Source organism: Scyliorhinus torazame, chromosome 17 (genome assembly GCF_047496885.1).
Source record: "Scyliorhinus torazame isolate Kashiwa2021f chromosome 17, sScyTor2.1, whole genome shotgun sequence".
Classification (NCBI taxonomy): Eukaryota; Metazoa; Chordata; class Chondrichthyes; order Carcharhiniformes; family Scyliorhinidae; genus Scyliorhinus; species Scyliorhinus torazame.
In genome coordinates, this window is record NC_092723.1 from 10,487,883 (window position 1) to 10,509,259 (window position 21,377).

Consider the following 21,377-nt stretch of genomic DNA (forward strand, 5'->3'; position numbering starts at 1 on the left):
TTTGCCACCGATTTTTGCAAGTTTGCTGATTTAAGCTCTATTTAATCTTCTGCTTCAGTGCAGTACTAAAGGAGTACGGTGCAGTACTAAAGGAGTACGTTATTGTTAGTTTTAAAAATTCAAAGATGTGGGTGTTTCTGGCAAGGGCAGTATTTATTGCCCATAATTACCCTCGGGAGGCAAGCAGCCTTCCCTGAATTGTTGTGAGGATCCTACTTTTTCTATCATTCTTTTAGTTGAGCTGTTAAATTGAGGCCTGTCTGCATGCTTGGGTGGATGGAAAGGATCCTGTGGCACTCCCTGGCCTATCCCTCAAGCAATTGACAGGACGACAAAGAAATCTGGCCATTAACACTGGGGGCTTGCTGTATGTAAATTGGCTGCTGTGTTTCCCATGTGCTGTGACGTGTCCTGTGCTGAAAGATTCAATGCATTTCTGATTTCCAGCATCTGCAGAATTTGTTTGCTTTTATTTAAACAAGCTAGGGTGGTGGGTGCCTTGGGGATTCCTGCAGGTGAGGTGTTCCCTTTTTGCCTGGATTTGGATTTGTTTATTGTCGCATGTATTGGGATGCAGTGAAAAGTATTGTTCTGCATACAGCTCAGATCATTCCGTACATGAAAAGAAAATACATAGGCAAACATAATACATAGACGTAATACATCGACACGGGCATCGGGTGAAGCATACAGGAGTGTAGTACTGTTCAGTAGAGAAGAAGTGTGACGAGATCAGATCAGTCCATAAGAGGGAATCTGGTAACAGCGGGAAAGAAACTGTTTTTGAATCTGTTAGTGCATGCTCTCAGACATTTGCATGTTCTCAGGCTTTTGTATCTCCTGCCCAATGGAAGAAGTTGAAAGAGGGAGTAAGCCGGGTGGAAGCGGTCTTTGATTGTGCTGCCCTCTTTCCCAAGGCAGCAGGAGGTGTAGACCAGAGTCAATGGATGGGGGAGATGTGCCTGTTCTTGTCTGGAAGTTGCTGTTGAAGCCTTGCCAGGTTGTAGATGGGAACCGCTGGCACAGTGTGCCTGTGATGGAGGGAGTTATTGCTCGAGGTGGTGGTGAATTGAGTGCCAAGCAAACTGGCTGCATTGCTTTGAATGGTGTTGAGTTTCGAGTGCTGTTCAAGCAGCACTCATCCAGGCATGATGCAATACTCTCCACACTTGTGCCTTATGGAGAGGCTTTGGGATGTCAGGAAGGTGAGTTACTCATTGTGTCTGTCAAGAGAAGTTGCACTTTCTCTTGTGAGAGAAATCAATGTGTGCCACTTGTGTGGTGTGAATGTTATTGCCACGCATCAACCTAAACTTGAATGTTCAGATTTTGCTGCATGTGGATATGGACTGCATCAGACCCGAGGAGCTGTGAAAGGTACTGAACACTGCAATCAACAGTGAAATGCTCACTTGACGGGTAGATCAAATTATGCCTACTCTGGATAGGGGTGATGTAGATGCACCCCTGTTGCCATTTGAAGAGGAGCATATTTGAGTATAATTTCTCCCCTGCCAATACTGCTGTCAATTTTTTATGGATTGTGCTATGTACATTTACTGTGAGGTGCTTAAATGCATTGAGGACAAATTTTATTAATTGATTTCATGACGGCGAGGGGAACCCCAACTTTCTGTTGGATCAGGACATAAATTTAGTTCAATGTTTTTTCTTGACATTAATTTATGGCTTACACAGTCCAAATATGTGCGGGTTATGTGGATTGGCCATGCTAAATTGCCCTTGGTGTCCAAGGTTGTGGGATTATGAGGATAGGGTGGAGGCGTGGGCTTGAGTAGGGTGCTCTTTCCAAGGGCCTGTGCTGACTTGATGGACCGAATGGGCTCCCTTCTCTGTAAATTCTCTTTCCAAGGGCTGGTGCAGACTCGATGGGCCGAATGGCCTCCTGCAATGTAAATTCTATGATTGGACCATGTTTGCTAAAAGAAACGTGAAAAATTTCTAGGAACAGTGACAACCAATTGTGATCTGAGATGCACGCTATTAATTGTGTACCTTTTTATGACTGCACCTGTAGAATGTTCCCAATTTAATTTTGCAATAAATTTTATATTGGAAGTAGCTCTGCTCTGGTTCAAAAATTAAATTAGGCCAATTATGCAATGCTTGCAATAGAAGGCTGTTGGGGCAGTGAGGTAGCACAAGTGGATAGCACTGTGGCTTCACAGTGCCAGGGTCCCAGGTGCGATTTCCCGCTGGGTCACTGTCTGTGCGGGGTCTGCACATTCTCCCTGAGTCTGCGTAGGTTTCCTCTGGGTGCTCTGGTTTCCTCCCACAGTCCAAAGATGTGCATGTTAGGTGGATTGGCCATGATAAATTGCCCTTAAGTGACCAAAAAGGTTGGGAGGGATACCAAAAAGGTTAGGAGGGATTATTGGGTTATGGGGATAGGGTGGGAGTGAGGGCTTAAGTGGGTCGGTGCAGAGTTGATGGGCCGAATGGCCTCCTTCTGCACTGTATGTTCTAAATGTCTGACATTACTGACTGGAGTAGCTGGCTTTAATTTGCATGTTTCTTGTCTTAGTGTATTTAATACTAGCAGTGTGTGTTTTGCTTCATTTCTGCAGTTTTGAGGCTCCTAACGTTTGTGGACTCGTGAATGGAGAGATGGAAACTAAAGACAGCGTGTGCCAGAATCTGTACTTGGTTACAATGGTTTTACTTGCAGCCCCAGCTAACTTTGCAAATATTTAGCAGGAAGTCCCAACTCTACCCTTCTTGCCCCCTTTTTTACTATGTCAAATCAATATGTGAATGCCCCATGCAGGCCAGAGAATACTGCCATTGGATCTGTCCGAAGTTAACTAATCTCTCCACTTATTAATCTGGCGACTGGCAGTGAGGTAGGGTGGGAGCTATGCAATGACAACTATCACTGTCACAATTGCAGTATTAGTAGGTTAGTCAGTGCAAGACTATGTTTTGAGGTTCTCCTGAGACCTGCATGAATGTAGATTTTTTTTTAAATTATTTTTTTTAAATTATAATCTTTATCATTGGCACAAGTAGGCTTACATTAACACTGCAATGAAGTTAATGTGAAAATCCCCTAGCCTCACCACACTCTAGCGCCACTTCGGATATCCAATTCGGGTAACGTGTGGGATGTAAGAACCCACACTAAGAAAATATACCATCCGTGATTAGCATTGCTGCCTTACTGGCCGAGGGCAGTTGGATCGAACCTGAGTCCTCAGCACCATAGGCAGTGATTTTTTTTTTTTTTTTAAAAAGGGAAGGTGTGACGATTGGAAGATGTTGGGGGAAAATTAGATTATAAATGTAATCCAATTACATTCTGCGGTTAGAAGGCTTATTTTTTTTTTTAATTGTTCAGTGGTTATGGGGTTTAAAAAAAAAAAAAAGAATTTTGTTTTGCTTCTACAAAACAGCTGGTGAAGTTGACGAGGAATGTGTTTATTAGTCTGGGTAATGCATAGTGGTTTGCCTGGCAAGGTCTGTGGGGAGTTCGTACTTTTGAAGCCTGCAGGGATAATGGGGTGCATTCTCTGCCGGGGGAATTCTCTGTTCCACTGGCAGCGCACACTTGCCTGTGGGTTTCCTGGTGGTGTGGGGTAGCCCTAATGGGAAATCACTTTGGCTGGTGGCGGGAACAAAGAATCCTGCTGCCAGCGACGGTCCCCTGTCGAGGAACACGTGACCGGGGATTCACCCCAATGTGTTTTCAGCTTGGTAAGATGAGGCTATGGCAGGGTGGAGCTCAGAAAAGGCAAAGAACATTGAATTTGGAGAAGCTTTGAGAGTGAGAGGAGCAAGAGCTCTGGTCTGCCTGACACTAGAGTCCACAATTCTTTTCAAGTTGGATAGTCTGGAAAAATGAGTATTTTAAAGCAGAGCAATCTTGTCTGAAGACCAGGAAGAGGCCAAAACCAAGTTGAAGCAGCTATTTGAAGATATTCCGCCACTGTCTGAAGGGGTTCCAACCAGAGCCAAATCTGTTTTATAGAGCAAGCATTACTCTATGCCTTGCTCATTGTAAACTAGATTAAGAGTTTTTTTTCTTGTTTAATGGATGAATGTAAGGGGTAAATCAGGTGAGGTTAAAAGTTTTAATATTGTATCCATAAAGTTTTGTTTTACAAATAAGAGAGCCCTATTTTTGTTTTTCCATACAATCACTCCTGGAGCGACAAATCATTTTTTCCGCACTGTCGATCCAGTATCCAAGTCATTGTTGGTGTGGTCTGGGATCATAATAGTAGGCTAGTTCTACTTGGCCATTGGATCTGGATTTCAATTGCAATTTAAAAGGATATTCAATGAATTGATATTTATTTTCAATTTGTCTCCACTCCCCTTTTCTCACTGGTAAATTACCTAGCTCAACATAAGTCAATTCTTAACTTGGAATCTGTCATTTGGTGTTCATATTTTGTAGTAGCACCTAATCATCCACTCAATGATCTTTTTATTTGACTACACTGATGCAGATCCTGCATCTCAAAATAGAGTTGTGTAATTGCACTACCCAATGAACGCGTAGGTACCCTGTTTGCAGATACAGAGCAGATCAGTGATCAAGTCGTCTCATGCAGACCATTCGCCCTGTACTTGTATCCATAAAACACTGCTAAATGAGGTTTTTGCAATGTTTTTACACTAAAGACCATCTCCAGTCCATTTGGCGCAAGCATCAAACATGTGCAATTGGACTTGGTATGAGCTTCATGTACAATATCAGTGTCAACGAATCCTTGTGATTATTGTAGGGAGCACCTATTGAAGCTTAGTCTTATTTATGTAGCATCTTTTTCTCAACTTGTTTTGGAAGTGGTGCCTTTCTGATCAATATAGGCAGCAGTTTGTGCCAAATATAAGCAAAGTTTAGTAAACCTATATTTGGGTAGGTTGGTTATCAAAAATCATAAATAGTGGCACAGTGGTTAGCACTGTAGCCTCACCACCAGGGATCCAGGTTCAATTCCAGCCTTGGGTGGCTGTGAATTTTGCACTTTCTCCCTTTGTGTGGGTTTCCTCCAGGTGCTCTGGTTTCCTCCCACAAATCCTGAAAGATGTGCAGGTTAGGTGGATTAGGCATGTTAAATTGCCCCTTAGTGACCAAAGATGTACAGGTTGAGTTGGGTTAAGGGGATAGGGGAGTGGGCCTGGATGGGGTGATCTTTCTGAGTTGACGGTATGGGCTGCATAGCCTCTTGCACTGTAGGAATTCTATAAAGGGACAGTTAGTTCCCTTGATGCTTCACTGGGATCAAAACTATCCAACTGCCCCTTAACTTCATATATCTACCATAAAATCAGGAAACCAGAAAATTGGGAATAAGTAAACTTCCTCTACATTGCAACACAATTCCTTGTACATTAACTTTTTAAGGTTTTATTGTTTATCAAAAGAGAAGGCATAAGCCTCCTACCAGAAATGTGGAAAAGCTGCTGAATCCATACTGCCTGGGCAGAATTTTCTGTATTGACGCTGTGGTAAACGCCGTCAATGAAAATGTGGTGAGTATTGGTGTATCTGTCCAATTCGGGCATTTTCGACCAGATCACCTGGAGGTTTTACCTTGGTGTCTTTTTTTAAAAATATACTTTTATTCTCCTCCTCCTTCACATTTTCATCCAAATTTAAACCCATCAACGACCTGGGTGTCTTTAATAGTGGGGAGAACAAAAGGACGAACACACATATGAATTCCAACAATTTTTATTAGACACTAAATTAACCCAAAATATATATACTAGAACACCCAGGATTCGGTTATACTACCTGCAAAGATGGTTCGGGTGAAGGGGTGGTTCTTACTGGCAACTTCTTCCTTCCTTCCTGGTCAGTTCTTTGCTGGTCACGGTCACCTCCCACATAGCGTCTTTGCTGCTGATGTGCCTTGGGTATGTGTTTTTATTCCTCCCGCCCCCATCCCTCCCTTGCGCCCTTTTGCCATTTCCTCTGCCTTTCTGCCAATGACGCCTCGGGAGAGGGTCTCAGCACCCATATGGTCTGGTTGATAACCGTTTGACAGGACACCTGAGCCCACCCCAGGTGTCCCATCTCTGGTGGTGTGGTCTGCCCATAACCTGTTCGCATACAAGGTAACAGCAGAAACTCTGGGTGCCCGTGAGTCTGGCTCAATCTGGGCTACTGACAATAGACCAGCATAAATCAATAGGGTGCGATGATCTGATGCGTGATTGACGGGTGTGTTCCAGATATATTTCTGGCAGGTGATATGTGGGTTGTGTATTTGACTTTGGCCAAGTCTGAATTCCCTACAGCATGCCTGAGGTTTGATTTTAAAGCGTCCAATTCTTTCGTTTAAAATATCCAATTTAATCGGGCTCAAAAGTAGGCCCTGCCCTGTCAGGTTACCACAGTGTACTATCCTGATTTTCAACAGAGGGGCAATAATTGGTTAGAATCACAATCTACAGCACAGAGACAGGCTCTTCGGAATGTTAAAAGCAGATTGATAAAATGTAAGAATTATGGATAGAATAATGATTTTCTGAAACATTCAGCAATGAAATTCAAGGGCCCTTTAAACTCACTTTATGGAATCATTTACATTTAGAAACATTGATATTTATATCAACAGCTATGTTGCGTCGGGTCTGTCGCCATCACCTTCATAATGTTGCCTTTCTCCTCATTTGCCTCAGTCCTTATGCTGTTGAAACCTTCATCCATTGTGACCTTGAGACTTGATTATTGCAGGACTCTCTTGGCCAGCTTCTCGTCTGCCACCTGAATCCTAACTTGCACCACCTCCCCATTCGCCAATCACATTGAGCTCTCTGCCCATTTCCACCATTAGCCCAGCCAACGCCTTTGCGCCGTGACCTGTCCAACCTTTTTTAATAAATTTAGTACCCAATTCATTTTTTCCAATTAAGGGGCAATTTCACGTGGCCAATCCACCTAGCCTGCACATCTTTTTGGGTTGTGGGGGCGAAACCCACGCAAACACGGGGAGAATGTGCAAACTCCACACGGACAGTGACCCAGAGCCTGGATCGAACCTGGGACCTCGGCGCTGTGAGGCAGCAGGGCTAACCCACTGTGCTGCCCTGACCTGTCCAACCTTGGCTCCTGCACCAAGTTCCAGTCCCCCTGCCACTATCAGTTTGTGTGTCCCCAAGTCGAGTATGGCCCCAAACACCTTCTTTGCAAATCCCACATCGTTCCAATTGGGACCGTATACGCTTAACAGCGCCACTAACCTCCCCTCCAGCACCCCTGTCACAATCACATATCTACCCCCCTGATCTGCCACCACCTTCTCCATCTGGAAGCGTACTCTTTTGCTGACCATTACCGCTAGCCCTCGAGCCCTTCCGTCAAATCCAGAGTGAAAGCGAATTTACAGAGCACAAGGGAGGCCACTCGGCCCATTGAGTCAGCACAGGCCCTAGGAAAGAGCACCCTACTCAAGACCACGCCTCCACCCTATCCTCGTAATCTCACAACCTTGGAAACCAAGGGCAATTTACATGGATGTGCAGATGGAGACGGGCCGTGCACAACCCCCTGCATGGAGATTGGACACAGACTTCTTGCCTGCCAGAAAACATCACTAACAACCAGAATTGGGAAGTCTCACCTGCGATGTTCTAGAGGCACTGAAGTCGGTGATTAGGGGAGAGACTATAGCCTAATAGACACACAGCGATAGGGAAGAGAGAGCGTCCAGGCAACAACTGATCGATTCCGACCTGGAGGTCGACAGATACCCCGATCGTGGAGCTTCTGGCCGAAAGGAAAAAGCTACAAATTTTGTTTTTTAAAAACATATTAATATAGCAGATTTGTCAGGTTACAGACTGATGCCAACTCTCTATAACTAGATCAGATGAGTGTATATGTATACATTTTAGAACCCAAATTTAATTTGAAAATGTGATTGTATTACAGCGGATTTGTTTTCTTAAAAATCTTTGGTCTAAGATCAACCTGCAATTTTATAGTTTGCAACACCTATTTAAATCACACCCGAGTTAAGTACAAGAGGAATGGGTTAATGTGTGACAGCATGGGAATCATGTTGCATCTGTGTGTTGCTACACCAAATATGTTGGCATATCCACATAGAAATGTTAATGTTTATGGGGAAAATCAGTGATTTCTGATGAGATTTTCTCACTTAGACCATCGGATCTGGAAACCAAATCTTATCCAACTGCTTAACAGTGCATTAAAACGTTTTTTAATGCATCACTCTGGACTTTGCAGAAACTTTTTTTTACACATGTATACACTGAACAGGTTTTTGACTTGTCAAAAGAAGGTAACCCTAAATTAATAACTAACATGGATTGGTCAGGCATTAATAAAACCTCCCATAATCCAGTCACTAATGTAGAGTAAGGCTTGCATTTCCATGGCACCTTTCACAACTGCAGGGCTATAAGCTAACAACGTATTTTGGAAGCATATAATCACTGTTGTAATTTTGGAGACATAGTAGCCAACTTGTGCTGAGCAAATTCCCATAAACAGCGATGGGATGATGGCCATAGAATCTCTAAAGTGCAGGAGGCCATTCGGCCCACCAAGTCTGCACTGACCCTCTGAACGAGCACCGCACTGAGGCTCACTCCCGCACTGAGGCTCACTCCCCCACCCCAGCCCTGTAACCCCACCTAACCTTTTGGACACCACAGGCAATTTAACATGACCAATCCACCAAACCTGCACATCTTTGGACTGTGGGAGGAAACCGGCGCACCGGGAAGAAACTCCACAGATAATGTTTTATTTGTTATGTTTCTTTTAAAATTTAGAGTACCCAATTCATTTTTTCCAATTAAGGGGCAATTTAGTGTGGCCAATCTACCTACCCTGCACACCTTTGGGTTGTGGGGGGCGAAACGCACGCACACACGGGGAGAATGAGCAAACTCCACACGGTCAGTGACCCAGAGCCGGGATCGAACCTGGGACCTCGGCGCCGTGAGACTGCAGTGCTACCACTGCGCCACCGTGCTGCCCTTTTTATTTGTTATGTTGACAGTGGAATAAATATTGACCTGACTACTTTATATAATCTTTATTGTCACAAGTAGGCTTACATTAACACTGCAATGAAGTTACTGTGAAAAGCCCGTAGTCACCACATTCCGCCACCTGTTCGGGTACAGAGGGAGAATTTAGAATGTCCAATTCACCACACGTCTTTCGGGACTTGTGGGGGGAAACTGGAGCCCCCGGAGGAAACCCACGCAGACACAGGGAGAATGTGCAGACTCCGCACATAGTGACCCAAGCCGGGAATAGAACCTGGCTATTCCAGGTAACAATACTAACCACTGCGCTACCGTGCCACCAATAACGCCACAGGATCATTACAGCTTTCTAAGGGCCTCGGCTTAAGATGGGACAGAAGATTGCCCCTCCGACAAGCTTTTGGGGTCAGTGCCAGCTGAATCCTTGCGCTCAATTCTTTTTGAGGTGGGACCTGAATCCACAACATGATGCCAGGGTGAGGGTGCTACGGACTGAGCCACAACAGCCGCCATGACCACACACCCCTTCCCTCCTCAAAACCTGAGGGGTAACCAGGATTGCCCTGATCAGCCCAGACAATATTGGCCCTCTGCCATTTCCAGTAAGATGACAAACCCAACGTGCTTGACCAGGTTGGCATCCCACAGCCAACTGCAGAACGAGGAGGAGGGGGGGAGACTCCCACTGCCTTAAACTGAATGGGAGGGGGTGCTGCAGTCTGAGGAGGGGGTGGGGGGGCTGCAGTCTGAGGAGGGGGTGGGGGCTGCAGTCTGAGGAGGGGGTGGGGGCTGCAGTCTGAGGAGGGGGGTGGGGGGGGGGGCTGCAGTCTGAGGGAGGGGGGGGCTGCAGTCTGAGGGAGGGGGGGCTGCAGTCTGAGGGAGGGGGGGCTGCAGTCTGAGGGAGGGGGGGCTGCAGTCTGAGGGAGGGGGGGCTGCAGTCTGAGGGAGGGGGGGCTGCCAGTCTGAGGGAGGGGGGCTGCAGTCTGAGGGAGGGGGGGCTGCAGTCTGAGGGAGGGGGGCTGCAGTCTGAGGGGGGGGGGCTGCAGTCTGAGGGAGGGGGGCTGCAGTCTGAGGGAGGGGGGGCTGCAGTCTGAGGGAGGAGGGGGCTGCAGTCTGAGGGAGGGGGGGGCTGCAGTCTGAGGGAGGGGGGGGCTGCAGTCTGAGGGAGGGGGGGGCTGCAGTCTGAGGAGGGGGGGGCTGCAGTCTGAGGGAGGGGGGGGCTGCAGTCTGAGGGAGGGGGGGGCTGCAGTCTGAGGGAGGGGGGGGCTGCAGTCTGAGGGAGGGGGGGGCTGCAGTCTGAGGAGGGGGGGGCTGCAGTCTGAGGGAGGGGGGGGCTGCAGTCTGAGGAGGGGGCTGCAGTCTGAGGGAGGGGGGGCTGCAGTCTGAGGGAGGGGGGGGCTGCAGTCTGAGGGGGGGGGCTGCAGTCTGAGGGAGGGGGGGGGCTGCAGTCTGAGGGAGGGGGGGGCTGCAGTCTGAGGAGGGGGGGGGCTGCAGTCTGAGGGAGGGGGGGGGGGCTGCAGTCTGAGGGAGGGAGGGGGGGGCTGCAGTCTGAGGAGGGGGGGCTGCAGTCTGAGGGAGGGGGGCTGCAGTCTGAGGGAGGGGGGGCTGCAGTCTGAGGGAGGGGGGGGGGCTGCAGTCTGAGGGAGGGGGGGGCTGCAGTCTGAGGAGGGGGGGGCTGCAGTCTGAGGGAGGGGGGCTGCAGTCTGAGGGAGGGGGGGGCTGCAGTCTGAGGGAGGGGGGGCTGCAGTCTGAGGGAGGGGGGGCTGCAGTCTGAGGAGGGGGGCTGCAGTCTGAGGGAGGGGGGGGCTGCAGTCTGAGGGAGGGGGGGGCTGCAGTCTGAGGGAGGGGGGGCTGCAGTCTGAGGAGGGGGGGGCTGCAGTCTGAGGGAGGGGGGGGCTGCAGTCTGAGGGAGGGGGGGGGCTGCAGTCTGAGGGAGGGGGGGGGCTGCAGTCTGAGGGAGGGGGGGGGCTGCAGTCTGAGGGAGGGGGGGGGCTGCAGTCTGAGGGAGGGGGGGGGGCTGCAGTCTGAGGGAGGGGGGGGCTGCAGTCTGAGGGAGGGGGGCTGCAGACTGAGGGAGGGGGGGCTGCAGTCTGAGGGAGGGAGGGGGGGGGCTGCAGTCTGAGGGAGGGGGGGGCTGCAGTCTGAGGGAGGGGGGGGGCTGCAGTCTGAGGGAGGGGGGGGGCTGCAGTCTGAGGGAGGGGGGGGCTGCAGTCTGAGGGAGGGGGGGCTGCAGTCTGAGGGAGGGGGGGCTGCAGTCTGAGGGAGGGGGGGCTGCAGTCTGAGGGAGGGGGGGCTGCAGTCTGAGGGAGGGGGGGCTGCAGTCTGAGGGAGGGGGGGGGCTGCAGTCTGAGGGAGGGGGGGGGGCTGCAGTCTGAGGGAGGGGGGGCTGCAGTCTGAGGGAGGGGGGGCTGCAGTCTGAGGAGGGGGGGGCTGCAGTCTGAGGAGGGGGGGGCTGCAGTCTGAGGGAGGGGGGGGGCTGCAGTCTGAGGGAGGGGGGGGCTGCAGTCTGAGGGAGGGGGGGGCTGCAGTCTGAGGGAGGGGGGGGCTGCAGTCTGAGGGAGGGGGGCTGCAGACTGAGGGAGGGGGGGCTGCAGTCTGAGGGAGGGGGGGGCTGCAGTCTGAGGGAGGGGGGGGCTGCAGTCTGAGGGAGGGGGGTGGCTGCAGTCTGAGGGAGGGGGGGGCTGCAGTCTGAGGGAGGGGGGGGCTGCAGTCTGAGGGAGGGGGGGCTGCAGTCTGAGGGAGGGGGGGCTGCAGTCTGAGGGAGGGGGGGCTGCAGTCTGAGGGAGGGGGGGCTGCAGTCTGAGGGAGGGGGGGGCTGCAGTCTGAGGGAGGGGGGGGGCTGCAGTCTGAGGGAGGGGGGGGCTGCAGTCTGAGGGAGGGGGGGCTGCAGTCTGAGGGAGGGGGGGGCTGCAGTCTGAGGGAGGGGGGCTGCAGTCTGAGGGAGGGGGGGCTGCAGTCTGAGGGAGGGGGGGGCTGCAGTCTGAGGGAGGGGGGGGCTGCAGTCTGAGGGAGGGGGGGGCTGCAGTCTGAGGGGGGGGCTGCAGTCTGAGGGAGGGGGGGGCTGCAGTCTGAGGGAGGGGGGGGCTGCAGTCTGAGGAGGGGGGGCTGCAGTCTGAGGGAGGGGGGGGCTGCAGTCTGAGGGAGGGGGGGCTGCAGTCTGAGGGAGGGGGGCTGCAGTCTGAGGGAGGGGGGGGCTGCAGTCTGAGGGAGGGGGGGGCTGCAGTCTGAGGGAGGGGGGGCTGCAGTCTGAGGGAGGGGGGGCTTGCAGTCTGAGGGAGGGGGGGCTGCAGTCTGAGGTGAGGGGGGGGCTGCAGTCTGAGGGAGGGGGGGCTGCAGTCTGAGGGGGGGGGGCTGCAGTCTGAGGGAGGGGGGGGCTGCAGTCTGAGGGAGGGGGGGGGGCTGCAGTCTGAGGGAGGGGGGGGGCTGCAGTCTGAGGGAGGGGGGGGGCTGCAGTCTGAGGGAGGGGGGGGGCTGCAGTCTGAGGGAGGGGGGGGGCTGCAGTCTGAGGGGGGGGGCTGCAGTCTGAGGGGGGGGGGCTGCAGTCTGAGGGAGGGGGGGGCTGCAGTCTGAGGGAGGGGGGGGGCTGCAGTCTGAGGGAGGGGGGGGGGGCTGCAGTCTGAGGGAGGGGGGGCTGCAGTCTGAGGGAGGGGGGGGGCTGCAGTCTGAGGGAGGGGGGGCTGCAGTCTGAGGGAGGGGGGGGGCTGCAGTCTGAGGAGGGGGGGGGGCTGCAGTCTGAGGGAGGGGGGGGGGCTGCAGTCTGAGGGAGGGGGGGGGGCTGCAGTCTGAGGGAGGGGGGAGGGCTGCAGTCTGAGGGAGGGGGGGGCTGCAGTCTGAGGGAGGGGGGGGGGCTGCAGTCTGAGGGAGGGGGGGGCTGCAGTCTGAGGGAGGGGGGGGGGCTGCAGTCTGAGGGAGGGGGGGGGGGCTGCAGTCTGAGGGAGGGGGGGGCTGCAGTCTGAGGGAGGGGGGGGGGGGCTGCAGTCTGAGGGAGGGGGGGGGGGCTGCAGTCTGAGGGAGGGGGGGGCTGCAGTCTGAGGGAGGGGGGGCTGCAGTCTGAGGGAGGGGGGGGCTGCAGTCTGAGGGGGGGGGGCTGCAGTCTGAGGGAGGGGGGGGGGCTGCAGTCTGAGGGAGGGGGGGGCTGCAGTCTGAGGGAGGGGGGGGCTGCAGTCTGAGGGAGGGGGGGGCTGCAGTCTGAGGGAGGGGGGGGGGCTGCAGTCCTGAGGAGGGGGGGGGCTGCAGTCTGAGGGAGGGGGGGGCTGCAGTCTGAGGGAGGGGGGGGGCTGCAGTCTGAGGGAGGGGGGGCTGCAGTCTGAGGGAGGGGGGGCTGTAGTCTGAGGGGGGGTGGGCTGTAGTCTGAGGGGGGGGGGCTGCAGTCTGAGGGAGGGGGGGGCTGTAGTCTGAGGAGGGGGGGGGGGGCTGCAGTCTGAGGGGGGGGGGCTGCAGTCTGAGGGGGGGGGGCTGCAGTCTGAGGGGGGGGGCTGCAGTCTGAGGGGGGGGCTGCAGTCTGAGGGGGGGGGGGCTGCAGTCTGAGGGGGGGGGCTGCAGTCTGAGGGGGGGGGGGCTGCAGTCTGAGGGGGGGGGGGCTGCAGTCTGAGGGGGGGGGGCTGCAGTCTGAGGGGGGGGGGGGCTGCAGTCTGAGGGGGGGGGGGCTGCAGTCTGAGGGAGGGGGGGGCTGCAGTCTGAGGGAGGGGGGCGGCGGGGCTGGTGGTTAAATTCCGGGGCCGGAAAACCGTCTCGCTAACGGCGGGAGGGTTTTGCCGCCAAAAATAAAAATGAACGAGGCCGCTCTGGAAGGAGCTGCTATGGAGGAGGGGGAAAAGATGGAAAAACGAACATTGCCGCCGTCCGGAGCCCGGTCTGTGAGCGGCCGGAGGCGGGCAGGGCTCGGCGGGAACGAGCGTTTGGGTCGGGGCACGTGGCGAATCTGCCATCGGGAACTCGCAGGTTTCCGCTTGGAAAATCGAGAACGTTCACTTTTTAATCTATCAAAAAATATACACACATATATATATATAAAAATCCTCGTAGAACCTGAGGGAAACCGCGCCGGGACCGGCGTCCTTTTCGTTCAGGTGTTCCCGGGGTTTTGTGCCGAATCGGCAGATGTGGAACGTGGGCTGACTCCGTGTTGGGGAGGTGGGTGGATTCGTTGGCGCGACGCGCGCGCAAGGCGCAACCCCAACGTGCTGCTCCCTCCACCAGGGCCCCGGCCCCGCCCCCCCCTCAGACCCTGACGGACAGGCGGGCCGGCCAACCGGGAGGCGGGTTGTTTTTCAAACGCGCCAATGGGTCGCGGGAGGGCGGGACCGGGGCCTAGGCGGGTGAGGCGGCCCTGGAAGTATTTCCCTCTTTTTCTGATCTCCCGAGTTGTCCATTGACTGAGGGGATTCAGTCACCTCCACTCCCGCTCCTTTAAAAGACATGTAATCTATCTATAATATATATTTTTTTTAAAAAACAACTGGCTGGGGAGGGCGGCTTGGCGCCAAAGGCGGAATTTATTTCCCCTTCCCCGTCGTCTTTATTATTATTTTATTGGAAAATACAGGTTTAAAAAGAGGGGGGGCGGGGGGGAGGAGGGGGGTGAAGCCTGAGGCCTGCGGATTTTTATTATAAATTTTATTTGAAAAAGAAGAAGGAGGGGAGGGGAGGGGGGGTTGGGGAAGGGAAACACCATTACTTGGTTTAATTCTTGGAAAGCCCTCTCGCGTTCCCGCCGAAGAGATGTCGAGACCTGTCAGGTTCGTATGTGGAGCATTTAAACCGATTATTTATTTATTTTGGGGGGGGGGGGCAGCAGCAACGCAAAAAATATATATTTATTTTATTCCTGTTTGAAAATTTTCAACCGGAGTTTGTTTCCGAAAGTGGGTCTGCGCTTCTGAGGGTCCCTCCCCCCACCCCCCCCCCCCCCCCCCCCCCATTTCATCTCCCTCAATCCCCCTTTTAATGGCGGGGAATAGTCCCCACAAAATGTCTGTCTTTTCCCCTTTGGTCAAAAATTATTATTATTTTCCTCTTAAACAGCCTTCATTTTCACCCGTGGATTATACTTCTTATTAAGTCCCGTCCCCCCCCCCCCCCTCCCCTCCCTCTCCCCCAATTCTTTATTGTGCAATTTGTGCTCTGGGTTGACCACCACTGCTTAAAATGTAGTGAGATCCAATTCACCTTTTTATCGTTTTTGAATTCAATCGTTTAGCTTCATTTAACTGATTCCAATGTTTCGTTTCATGTTTTTTTAAAATCCCAACCTGGATTATATGTATATATATATATATATATGTGTAGTGTGAGATGCATTCGACTGGGGGGGGGGGGTTGTCAGATGGTCTTTGCTTTGGGCAACGTTTGTGGAGGGTAGGGGGATTTTATTTTCTCTTAGCGCTCGTTTTATTTCCTCTTCAGGTTTATCAGGCAAAGTCAGCAGCATCTGGGTCTCCATTTTGAGTTGTGCCCTGCGAAAAAAAAAAGACATGTGGTTTCTGGGAAGTTGGGAGGAACAAATGGGCTCATGCTGTGCGCAGATACTGCTGTTCTGAATTCCTGGAGGAGTACATGAAGGAGGCGCGAGTCTTTTTTGAGTCCAGTGGTCACACTTCCTTGTGCACCCCAAGGAGCCATCGTGGCAGACCTTCCGTTTTTAATTCGAAATAAATTAAATTTGTACCTGTCCCTTTAAGCGTGAGTTCTGTGACTGGAAATGAGTGCAAGGGTGTGTTTGTGTTGGAAAGATAGGATGCACAGCTATAATTCCAGCAGCATTCAGCTTCAAAGTGGTTTAGAATGTAAATGGAAATTAATTCTCCCCCCCCCCCCCCCTCAAAATGAGCTACCAGTATAATCTGAAATCTGACCGTATCATTTTAATTTTTTCAGATTTAAAGAAAATGCTGGAAATACTCGCTCTGGCAGCATCTGTGGAGATGAGAACAAAATTAATTCTTCTGATTAATAATTGGAATTTTACAATTTGTAGCATCCACAGTATTTTACCTTTTTGAGGTCCCGTTTTTGGATGTTGCATGCGAATAGAGAGGTTGATGAAAGGACTTTTAAAGTTACACTGACAGTAGTTTATTTAATGTTCTGCACGATATTAATTCCTGGCTACGTGATTTTTGATTCAAACAGGATATATAAGGGCACCAGACTGGTAGTTTTTGTTTTTTATTGAAGTGGTGGCATTTTGGGCAATTAATTTTCAAATTTCTCCACAATTTAGTACTGGTTGAACTTTCAGTAACTACTGCAACTTGTATTTATATAACATCCTTCAATGTAGTAAAACATCCCATGGTGATTCACAGCATTATAAAGCAAAATTAACTATTTTCTATTATTTTTCTCAGGAATAGGAAGGTCATTGACTACTCACAGTTTGAAGACTCTGATGGTATGTACTATGCATGACATCAGGTAATTTTTAAGTAGCTTGTCTTGTGAATTTAAGAAAAAAATCTTTCTTGAGGCTGCTTATTCATATTGTATGTTTTTATGGACCCATGGGCACCATCTATCAAAAACAACTTGCATTTATTTAGCACATGTTTGAATGTGGTTTAAAAAAAACAAGCTTCATAGAATTTACAGTGCAGAAGGAGGCCATTCGGCCCATCAAGTCTGCACCGGCTCTTGGAAAGAGCACCCTACCCAGGTCAACACCGCCACCCTATTCCCATAACCCGGTAACCCCACCCAACACTAAGGGCAATTTTGGACACTCAGGGCAATTTATCATGGCCAATCCACCTAACCTGCACATCTTTGGACTGTGGGAGGAAACCGGAGCACCCAGAGGAAACCCACGCACACACAGGGAGAACGTGCAGACTCCGCACAGACAGTGACCCAAGCCAGAATCGAACCGGGGACCCTGGAGCTGTGAAGCAATTGTGCTATCCACAATGCTACCGTGCTGCCCACAAGCTTCACGAGTGTTATCAATCAAATTTTGACACACAGCCACATGATATTAGGACAAGTGACCAGAAGCTTGGTCAAAGAGGTAGATTCAAAGAATGTATTCATGGACGAGAGAGCGCGACAGATAATTGCAGAGCTTTGGGCCTGAGTTTCTGAAGGTGCTGTTGCCAATGATGGAGCGAATAAGCAGGGATGTAGGGCAGCACGGTGGCGTGGTGGTTAGCACTCCAGCTTCAAGGCGCCACGGTCCCAGATTCAATCCTGGCTCTAGGTCGCTGTCCATGTGGAGTTTGCGCATTTTCCCCGTATTTGCGTGGGTTTTTATCCCCAACCCAAAAATGTGCAGGGTAGGTGAATTGGCCACGCTAAATTGCCCCTTAATTGGAAAAAATGAATTGGGTATTCTAAATTTATATTAAAAAAAGAATAAACAGGGATGTAAATGAGGTCTGAATTAGAGCACAGAATTCTTGGAGGAAGATGGGGAAGGATCAGCCTATGGAGGGCTTTTAAAGCAAGGATGAACATTTTTTTACTTGAGCCATTTCTAGACTGGAAGCCAACTTAAGTCGTTGAGCACAGGGGAAATGGATGAACAGAACTGGTTGAGGGCGCTAATTTGTATTGTATACCTCTGTGATGTTCTCTAGAGTTTTGGGTGAGAAGTTTATGGAGGATGTAAGATGGGAGGCAGGGCAGAATAGCATTGCTATAGTCTAGAGGTTACCCAAGGCATGGATGTGGTTTGCAACAGATGAGTGGAGGCAGGTGTTGAGACAGGAGAAGGAAGTAGGTGGCATTGAAGTGGATGCTTATCTCACGGTAAAGATGACATCAAGGTTGCAAGGTTCAGCCTCAAAGGTGGCCAGGGCTAGAGTTTGCACATTCTCCCTGTGCCTGCGTGGGTCTCGCCCCCACAACTCAAAAAGATGTGCAAGGATGGTGAATTGGCCATGCTAAATTGCTCAGTTGACAAAAAAAAGAATTGGGTACTCAATTTTTAAGAAGTGGCCAGGGTTAGAATTGGTGGGAATGGGATGGGGTTTATGGTGAGGACAAAAGACTAGCTTTGGTTTTTCTGATATTTGGTTGGGACTTCAAGCACTGGATTTCTGCTCATCCAGTGCTTGAAGTCCGACACACTATGTAATGCAAGGGTTGAGAAGGGTAGTCATGTGGTAGAGGTAGATGTTGTCAGCATATGGCCAAGTGCAGACTTGATGGGCCCAATGGCCTCCTCCTGCACTGTAAATTCTATGTGTGGAACCTGATCCGTGATCAATGGGATCGGGCCTAGGATAGATTCTGGGAGCACTCCGGGTGCAATGGTAAGGAGTGAGAAGGTGATTCTCTGGCTACAACTGGAGGGATAAGAATGGATTTGGGAAGATTCAGTAAGGATGATTGTGAATTTTGGAACCAACAACAGGCTCAAAGACTTGTAAGTTTAAAGAGCTTGAAGATGGGCTGGTAACTTGCAATGACGAGCTGAGAGTGCTTCATGAGGAGAGTGGTGATGCAGGCAGCTTTTGAAGGTCAGTAGGACTGTGCCTATGAAGGGGGAATAGATGATAAGTGGGGGATCTGAAAGGAAAGTTGCGCTGTCGGCATTTTAGTGTGAATAAGGCTTAGTGGACGAAGTAAGCTTGATGGGAAGTCTTACAGCTGAGCACAGAAACTTTAGGTCCGCTTAGCTGCTCTTCAGGGCAGGATTCTTGGGTTTTTCAAATTCTTCATGGGACCTGGCCTTTGCTGGCTTGGCAAACACTTATTACCCACCACTAATTGCTCTGGGGAAGGTGGTGATGAGCTGCCTTCCTGAACTATTAATAATAATCTTTATTATTCAAGTAGGCTTACGTTAACACTGCAATTAAATTGGGAAGGGTGCAGAGGAGATTTACCAGAATGTTGCCTGGTATGGAGGGTTGATCTTATGAGGGAAGGCTGAGGGACTTGAGGCTGTTTTTGTTAGAGAGAAGAAGGATAAGAGGTGACTTAATTGAGGCATACAAGATGATCAGAGGATTAGATTAGGTGGACAGTGAGAGCCTTTTTCCTCTGATGGTGATGTCTAGCACGCGGGGACATAGCTTTAAATTGAGGGGAGATAGATATAGGACAGATGTCAGAGGTAGGTTCTTTACTCAGAGAGTAGTAAGGGCGTGGAATGCCCTGCCTGCAACAGTAGTGGACTCGCCAATACTAAGGGCATTCAAATGGTCATTGGATAGACATGGATGATAAGGGAATAGTGTAGATGGGCTTTCGAGTGGTTTCACAGGTCGGCACAACATCGAGGGCCTGTACTGCGCTGTTTCTATGAAGTTACTGTGAAAAGCCTCGAGTCGCACATTCCGGCGCCTGTTCGGGTACACAGAGGGAGAATTCAGAATGTCCAATCGACCTAACTACTGCAGTCCATGCAGCGTAGGTACGCCCACAATGCTGTTAAGAAGGGAATTCTGGGATTTTGACCCAATAACAACAAAGTAACAATATAGTTCCAAACCATGATCGTGTGTGGCTTGGAGGAGATGTTTGAGGTGTTGATGTTCCCCCGCACATGCTGCCCTTGCCCTTTTTTAAAAATATAAATTTAGTGTACCCAATTCATTTTTTCCAATGAAGGGGCAATCTAGCATGGTCAATCCACCTAACCTGCACATCTTTTGGGTTGTGGGGACGAAACCCACGCAAACGTGGGGAGAATCTGCAAACTCCACACGGACAGTGACCCAGAGCCGGGATTGAACATGGGACCTCAGTGGCGTGAGGCAGAAGGGCTAACCCACTGTGCCACCGTGCTGCCCACCCTTGCCCTTGCATCTAGGTGATGTAGGTCACAGGTTTCAAAGATGCTGTTGAGGGAGCCTTGCTGAGTTGCCACTGTGTGCCAGTGGTGGAGGGGGTGAATGTTTAAGGTAGATAGGGGTGCTTGTCAAGTGCTCTACTTTTTCCTGGATAGTGTTGAGCTTCTTATATTATTGAGACTACTATTTAGGCAAGTGAAGAGTATTCCATCACACTTCTAACTTGCGCCTTGTAGATGGTGGACAGATGTTGGGGAGGAGTTCGTCACCACACAATTCCCAGTCTCTGACTTGTTCCTGTAGCCATAATAATTTACGTGGCTATTAAAATGGTGGTCCTCCCAAGGTTTCTTTTTGTATTCCAGTGCCTTCCAATTGTGATCACCAAGGCCTTTTTTAAGAGGGTAGGCAGGAGCATTATGGGTTTTGTGTGGGCGAGTAAGACCCCGAGGGTAAGGAGGGGGGGTTCCTGGAGCGTAGTAGAGATAGAGGAGGGCTGGCGTTGCCGAATCTGGGTGGCTACTACTGGGCAGCCAACGTGGCGATGATCCGTAAGTGGATGATGGAGGGAGAGGGGGCTGCATGGAAGAGGTTGGAGATGGCGTCCTGCAAAGGAACGAGCCTGGGGGCGCTGGTGACGGCACCGCTGCCGCTCTCGCTGACTAGGTACACCACGAGTCCGGTGGTGGCGGCAACGCTAAAGATCTGGGGGCAGTGGAGACGGCACAGGGATGTGATGGGAGCCTCGGTGTGGTCCCCGATCAGAGCTAACCATCGGTTTGTCCCAGGAAGGATGGACGGGGAGTTTCAGAGCTGGCATCGGGCAGGGGTTAGAAGAATGGGGGACCTGTTTATCGATGGGACGTTTGCGAGCATAGGGGCGCTGGAGGAGAAGTTTGGACTACCCCCGGGAAACGCTTTCAGGTACATGCAAGTGAGGGCATTTGTGAGGCGGCAGGTCAGGGAATTCCCGCTGCTCCCGGCACAGGGGATTCAAGACGGGCTTTTTTTGGGCGTATGGGTCGGAGAGGGCAAGGTGTCGGCGATACACCAGGAGATGAAAGAAGAGGGGGAGGCTTTGGTAGAGGAGCTGAAGGGTAAATGGGAAGAGGAGCTGGGGGAGGAGATTGAGGAGGGTCTGTGGGCTGATGCCCTAAGTAGGGTTAATTCCTTTTCCTCGTGTGCCAGGCTTAGCCTGATACAATTTAAGGTTGTTCACAGCGCACATGACGGGGGCGAGGCTGAGTAGGTTCTTTGGGGTGGAGGACAGATGTGGGAGGTGCTCAGGAAGCCTGGTGAACCATGCCCATATGTTTTGGTCGTGCCCGGCACTGGATGGGTTCTGGAGGGGAGTTGCGAGAACTATATCTAAGGTGGTGAAAGTCCAGGTCAAGCCAAGTTGGGGGCTAGCCCTATTTGGAGTAGTGGACGAGCCGGGAGTGCAGGAGGCGAAAGAGGCCGGCATTCTGGCCTTTGAGTCCCTGGTAGCCCGGCGGAGGATCTTGTTAGTGTGGAAGGATGCGAAGCCCCCCAGTGTGGAAGCCTGGATAAATAACATGGCAGGGTTTGTCAAGTTGGAGAGGATAAAGTTTGCCTTGAGAGGGTCTGCGCAGGGGTTCTACAGGCGGTGGCAACCGTTCC

At 51.4% G+C, this 21,377-nt stretch overlaps 1 protein-coding gene across 2 annotated transcripts in view; it reads left to right on the forward strand.

Annotated features, from left to right (window-relative positions):
* The first annotated feature begins 14,326 nt into the window (after positions 1-14,326).
* nucks1a (nuclear casein kinase and cyclin-dependent kinase substrate 1a) overlaps positions 14,327-21,377 on the forward strand; it is a 45,950-nt gene continuing 38,899 nt past the window's right edge. Inside the window, exons 1-2 of one of the 2 annotated variants that reach the window (XM_072480007.1) lie at positions 14,327-14,738; positions 16,350-16,393. In XM_072480007.1, coding sequence (XP_072336108.1) covers positions 14,722-14,738; positions 16,350-16,393 — 61 coding nt within the window. In that variant the 5' untranslated portion in view covers positions 14,327-14,721. The remainder of the gene's footprint in view (positions 14,739-16,349; positions 16,394-21,377) is intronic. The other variant, XM_072480008.1, reaches the window with a different exon arrangement.